At 62.4% G+C, this 5,680-nt stretch overlaps 1 protein-coding gene across 1 annotated transcript; it reads left to right on the plus strand.

Annotated features, from left to right (window-relative positions):
* The first annotated feature begins 22 nt into the window (after positions 1-22).
* On the plus strand, positions 23-4,563 carry LOC104830111 (chromosome unknown open reading frame, human C10orf2). The gene is made up of 5 exons (XM_010564826.1): positions 23-1,274; positions 1,772-2,012; positions 2,687-2,794; positions 3,163-3,304; positions 3,966-4,563. Exons 1-5 carry the CDS (start codon positions 23-25, stop codon positions 4,221-4,223), a joined length of 2,001 nt encoding a protein of 666 aa, XP_010563128.1. The 3' UTR covers positions 4,224-4,563.
* Positions 4,564-5,680: the final 1,117 nt, after the last annotated feature.

The following is a 5,680-nucleotide window of genomic DNA, read 5'->3' on the forward strand; positions in this document are numbered from 1 at the left end:
GCGGAGGCGGAGCGCGGGCAGGATGGCGGCGGTGCCCCTGCGGCCCTACACAGCCGCCGGCCGCCTCCTGCCGCTGCTGTGCGGGGGGGCGAGGAGCAAGGGAGCCTCCCTGAGGGCCGGGGCGCTGGGCCGCCTCACCCAGCGGCGCTACAAGAAGGACGTGCTGCCCTCCCCCGAGAGGCCCGTGCCCTCCGTCTCCATCACCGAGATCCGGCAGTACTTGCGGGCCCAGGGCATCCCCTTTCACGATGGGTACAGCTGCCTGCACACCCCCAGCCTCTTCACCGACGGCCACCAGGACCAGCCGCCGGCCGCCAGCGCCCCTTACACGCTTTTCATCGACAAGATGACGGGCAGCTTCCTGTGCACAGCCACTCTGGCCGAGGGCACCTGGCAGGACTTCCAGGCCAATGTGGAGCTGCAGCACCGCGGCATTCCCACCACCGGCATGGAGGAGCTGGAGAAGGACGTGCAATGGGCTCGCGAGGACGCCCGCTGCATCTGGGACCGGGCACTGCCACTCTGGGAGCTGCTGGACAAGGACGAGACCAACAAGACCAAGGCCATGTTTGGTATCTCCCTGCTGACGGACGCCACCCTAAAACGCTTTGGGGTGCGTTACCTGAGGACTGCCCAGTCCCTTGTCTTCCCCTGGTTCAGTCCCCGCGATGCAACGCTGAAGGGCCTGAAGCTCGTGAGGGTGGAGAAGAAGGGGGATGTGATCACTTACGTGGAAGAGACTTTACCCCGCTTCGAATCCTACCGCAATCTCTTTGGGCTGCCCCTGATTGGCCGCCGAGACACAGAGCTGGTCTTAACTGGGTGGGAGCTGGACGCCCTGGCCCTGCACCAAGCTACAGGGGTGGCCAGCCTGGCCCTGCCGCGGGGGGCCACCTGCCTGCCCCCTGCCCTCCTCCCCTACCTGGAGCAGTTCAAGCGCATCACGCTGTGGTTGGGCGAGGACCTGCACTCCTGGGAAGCCGCCAAGCTCTTTGCCCGCAAGCTGAGCCTCAAGCGTTGCTCCCTAGTGCGCCCCTGCAACCTGCAGCCCCGGCCCTTGGAGGCTCTGAACCAGGGCCTGAACCTCACCAAGATCCTGCGTACTGCCCTGCCCGCCAGCCACAAATCCATTGTCTCCTTCCGGAAGCTGCGCGAGGAGGTGTTCGGGGAGCTGGTCAACACTGAGCAGGTGGCCGGCGTCAAGTGGGCGCGCTTCCCTGAGCTCAATAAGCTCCTCAAAGGACACCGCAGAGGGGAGCTCACCATCTTCACAGGTGATGGGCAATTGGCTGGTGAACAGGGGTAGCAGAGAGCTCTTCGGTGGCTTCATCCTCCTAGGGGTGACACCTCATGAGTCTTTCAGGTCCCTTTCTGCTCACAGCTTTGGCTGAGCCCGTCCTGGGGGTGTGCAAGAGGCTGGGGCGCATTCAGAGGTATGGTGGGGCAGGCATGCCAGTGTTGCGATGGGCTCCCTGCCTGGGGTGGCACAGAAAGGGCTGCCACCCACCACCTCCTGTCTGAGCCCTGCCTGTGCCCCCAGCTGGCTGCCTAGTCCTTCCCCGCGCCCCACAGGGACCCGCTGGCAGTGACACACGTGCGCCTAGGCATGCTGCCTGGCACGAGATGCTCCTTGTTTATGGTGGGAGTGCTGCGGATGGGCTGCTTTTATCCTGCTGCCTGGCGCTTCCACCTCTAAACAACCCCTCAGACTGTTCAGGATGGCTCAGATCTTCTCCCCCAGCTAATTCTTCCCATTGTTTCCTTGCACCAGGCCCGACGGGCAGCGGGAAGACGACCTTTATCAGTGAGTACGCGCTGGACTTGTGCATGCAGGGGGTGTGCACGCTGTGGGGCAGCTTCGAGATCAGCAACATCCGCCTGGCCAAGATCATGCTGACGCAGTTCGCTTTGCAGCGCCTGGAGGACCAGCTGGAGCTGTATGATGAGTGGGCTGATCGCTTCGAGGACCTCCCACTCTACTTCATGACCTTCCATGGCCAGCAGAACATCAAGTATGGTCCCGCACCTTCACCCCCAGTGGCGTTTACCTCTCATGGCATGTGCTGCGGGGCCTTAGGGAGCTGGGGCTCTTCCCCCGCAGCGGGTTGCAGATTTGGGGCTGGCAGGAGGCACACTGGGGGTGTTCAAGTCCTGGGGTTGGCACGTAGGGACTGCATGGCTCAACCGACTGCATTCCCACTGTCACGGGGACTGTTACAGCCTCCCTTTAGGCTAGGGGTGAAGGGACAGGACCTGTCCCTGTGCTAGGTGGCTGCCCTAAAACCAGCCTCTGCCCCTGGCAGCATGCATGCCCCCCAAGCCCCGCTCACCTGGCAGTGCTGCCATCTGTTGTGGAGGGAGGACAGGCACCACCTGGTCCTTTTATTCACCAGGTGCTGTGGCACCTTCACGCATGCCCATGCGCCCTGAGGGTCCCCATGGGCCAGGGGGATTGCAGAATGGTGGGCAGCAGCTGGGTCCTCCTGATCCAGCTGCCCTTACCTGTGGGGGTGGGGCTGCGCCTGTCCTGGGACAGAGCAGATGTGAGGTGGAATGTGCCCAGGGCCCAGTGACAGCCAGCCTGATAGCTCCCAGCTCTGCCTCTCCCCGTCACTCTGTGTGGCTCAGCATCCCCATCCCTGCCTCCACTGATCCCCGGGGCTAATCCCAGTCTTTCCCCGCCCAGGACGGTGATTGACACCATGCAGCATGCCGTCTACATGTATGACATCACCCACGTGGTCATCGACAACCTCCAGTTCATGATGGGACACGAGCATCTCTCTGCGGACAGGTAGCCCTTCTCCGAAGCCACCCCCTCCTTCCTCCGCCACCCTCGTTCCTGGAGCTGGCCCTGTCGAGTGTCACAGCAGGGACTGGGGACCCACACAGGGCATCCCCTTTCATCCTGCCTGGCAGTCCTGTTTTGTTGAAGGGTGATCACTGCCCTGGGGAGGAAGAGGTGGGAAAGGGTGAGCTGGTTACCTGCGATCCCTGTCGTGCTCCATCCCTTTGTCCTTGTGGGCCCAGCTGCCTCTTGGAGAGTGAGCCCAGCCCCCCGAGTGCTTCCTGCTGTGGGGCTGAACCTGGCAGCGCCTTGCTGCCCCCCAACCCCGCACCAAGCAGTGCCAGCCCCTAACCCCATTCTCCCTGCTGTGGCAGGCTCGCTGCCCAGGACTACATTGTTGGTGCCTTCCGCAAGTTCGCCACAGACAACACCTGCCACATCACACTGGTCATCCATCCCCGCAAGGAGGATGATGAGAAGGAGCTGCAGACGGCCTCCATCTTTGGCTCTGCCAAGGTGAGCTGGGCCAGGGTAGCCCTTCCTGTCCCTCGGGCACAGCATGTTCCCAGGAAGGGGCTGGGATACATTGGGCAGCTGTCCCCAGCTCCCACCAGCACCCTGAGTCATTGCTGGGGACCTGAAACGTGTGTGAGGGGCAGGATGTCCCCAGGACTCCTGTCACCTGCAGAAGATGTGTGGAATCCTGATTTGGCCAGGCCTTGGCAAGGAGATGCAGACAGGGAGCAAACCCTTTGCCAGCTAAAGCTCTGTTGCGGCTTTAGGTGCAGTTAATTAATGCTCATTGACTGTGAGTGGGTTGTAGTAGGAGATAATTAAAGCAGGATCCAGGGAGGGTGCAGGGATGGGCTCTCTGAGTGCTTCCGTCTACTGCTGCGATGCTAAACAACCCTGCAGTGGTGGGCAGGAGGTCCTCTGAGTGTTCACGGCCCTCCCGTGTTTCCATCGGGCATGCTGTGGCTTCAGCTCAAGCCTGTCTGCCCTGTGGGTCTCTGGAATGTCCCAGGGGAAGACAAGGGGTTGGTGTCAGGGAGGTGCTGGAGTTTCCATGGCCTGGGATGTCCTGTAACAGGGCTCAAAGGAGCTGGGCAGCACCTCCAAGCCCCGTGACTCTGCCTATATCCCCAGCACCCTCCTGGAGATGATTTTCTCTCCCCAGGCCAGCCAGGAGGCCGACAATGTCCTCATCCTGCAGGACCGTAAGCTGGTGACGGGGCCAGGGAAGCGCTACCTGCAGGTGTCCAAGAACCGCTTCGATGGGGATGTGGGCATCTTCCCCCTGGAGTTCAGCAAGGCCTCGCTCACCTTCTCGTCCTCCAGCAAAAGCAAGGTCAAGCTGAAGAAGATGAAGGAGGAGAAGGCGCTTTTAGCCAAGAAAGCTCCAGAGGGATGCTTAGGAGACTCTAAGAAGCTGTGAGCCTGGCAGGTCTCTTCCTTGGTCCATCTGGAGGGACGGGGACTGGTGCTGGGAGCACGGGGCTGGGGTACGCCAGCCCCTCTCCCCCCGGCGCAGCAGCCATGTGCCGCTGTGGCCCTTTCTCCTCCTGCATGAACAAGCCTCTTGGCCGCTAGCATGGTGTACCCGAGATGTGGGGCCACCGTGAGAGGAGGAGTGGGCTCGTCCAAGAGAAGAGCTGCCAGGGGAGGGTGCTTTGGCAAACGCTGGCCACTCTGTACTGGTGCTGAGTGCCGGGAGCACGGGGTAGGGGGGAGTGGAGTCAGTGTAGGCTGGGTGATGGGGGGCAGTGACCTTCAGCCCTGAGACTTCGGGATCTCTGGACCTGGGGTAGGTTGTTAAATGGTGGCTAAAATGGAGCCAAAATCCTGGGCTGTCACTGGTGGGAGGGACTGTGTGGGGGGACTGTGCAGAGGTACGCATGGTGGGAGCCCCCATGTCATGGGTGGGGGTCTCTGAGCTCAATCCTGGCTGGGGTGGATCCGGTGAGGGGAAGGCGGTGCAGGGAAGTGTGGGAGATTGTGGATGGCTCTCTTCCTGGAGCTGTGTGCTCCCTGTGGGATGTGGTGGGAGCTGGACCCCTGTGGCATCACTGCTCGCAGCAGGTTAAAGGCAGCAGCGCTGGCATCCTCCTGTGCTGGTGGGTGCAACGTGGCACTTGCCAGGTCTGGCTGGTCGGCTAATGCCTGACCCAGCCCACTTTGCTCAGGGTCTCCCCCAGCCCCTTTCTCTGGGAGGCATCACCAGCAGTAAAACCTCAGGGGGAGCAGCCCTGCCTTGCAATGCTGGGCTGGGGGGGCGCCCACCCCCATGCCCTCCAGGCTCTGGGCAGCAAATACTGTGACCTGGCCAGTCCTCGCCGTGGTGGGACGAGTCCACGGCTGGATCTTGGTCTAATCCCTTTGTTGGTTTTTTTCCCTTCCTACTTTTATTAAAGCATAAATGTGAGTGCCGTTTCTGTGCCGCTATCCCTGTGACCGGGGGGCCCCTGGGGCTTGGGGGGGGGACACCCTGGCCGAGGAGGGGGTGACCCCCAGGGGATGCCCTCGCTGCACAGAGCATCCCGCCCCGGCCCTGGCACACGGGTTATTAGCAGCCTTCGCGCCAGGCATAGTTTTAACCTGAGCCATAATGAGGGGCTGGGGCGGGCAGGCAGGACACACCCGGCCCCTGGTTTCCGGGGTGCACCAGCTCTCCCGGAGAGCACCCTTGGGTGCTGTTGGTGCAGGTGTGAGCCCCCCCCCCTCTTCCCAGGGCAGGCTGGGGCTGATGGCAGAGGAGGGTCCCGGGGAAGCGGAGGTAAGGTTGGGAAGCCAGGTCCCCAGCACAGCTGGGTCAGGGTTTGCACAGTGGTGTGGGTGAGGGCTGGGGGTGTCCCCCCGTGGCCTGAGGGCCCTCTCCGGCTCCCTGGCACCCAT

This window comes from Haliaeetus leucocephalus, unplaced genomic scaffold (genome assembly GCF_000737465.1).
Source record: "Haliaeetus leucocephalus isolate CR32 unplaced genomic scaffold, Haliaeetus_leucocephalus-4.0 Scaffold184, whole genome shotgun sequence".
NCBI lineage: Eukaryota > Metazoa > Chordata > Aves > Accipitriformes > Accipitridae > Haliaeetus > Haliaeetus leucocephalus.

Bases quoted from the DNA above. Each gene is read 5' to 3' on its own strand.
- LOC104830111 (XM_010564826.1), top strand. From the start codon at position 23: ATGGCGGCGGTGCCCCTGCGGCCCTACACAGCCGCCGGCCGCCTCCTG. The intron at 2,013-2,686 runs GTATGGTCCCGC...TTCCCCGCCCAG, and splicing joins CATGGCCAGCAGAACATCAA to GACGGTGATTGACACCATGC. The intron at 2,795-3,162 runs GTAGCCCTTCTC...CTGCTGTGGCAG, and splicing joins GAGCATCTCTCTGCGGACAG to GCTCGCTGCCCAGGACTACA.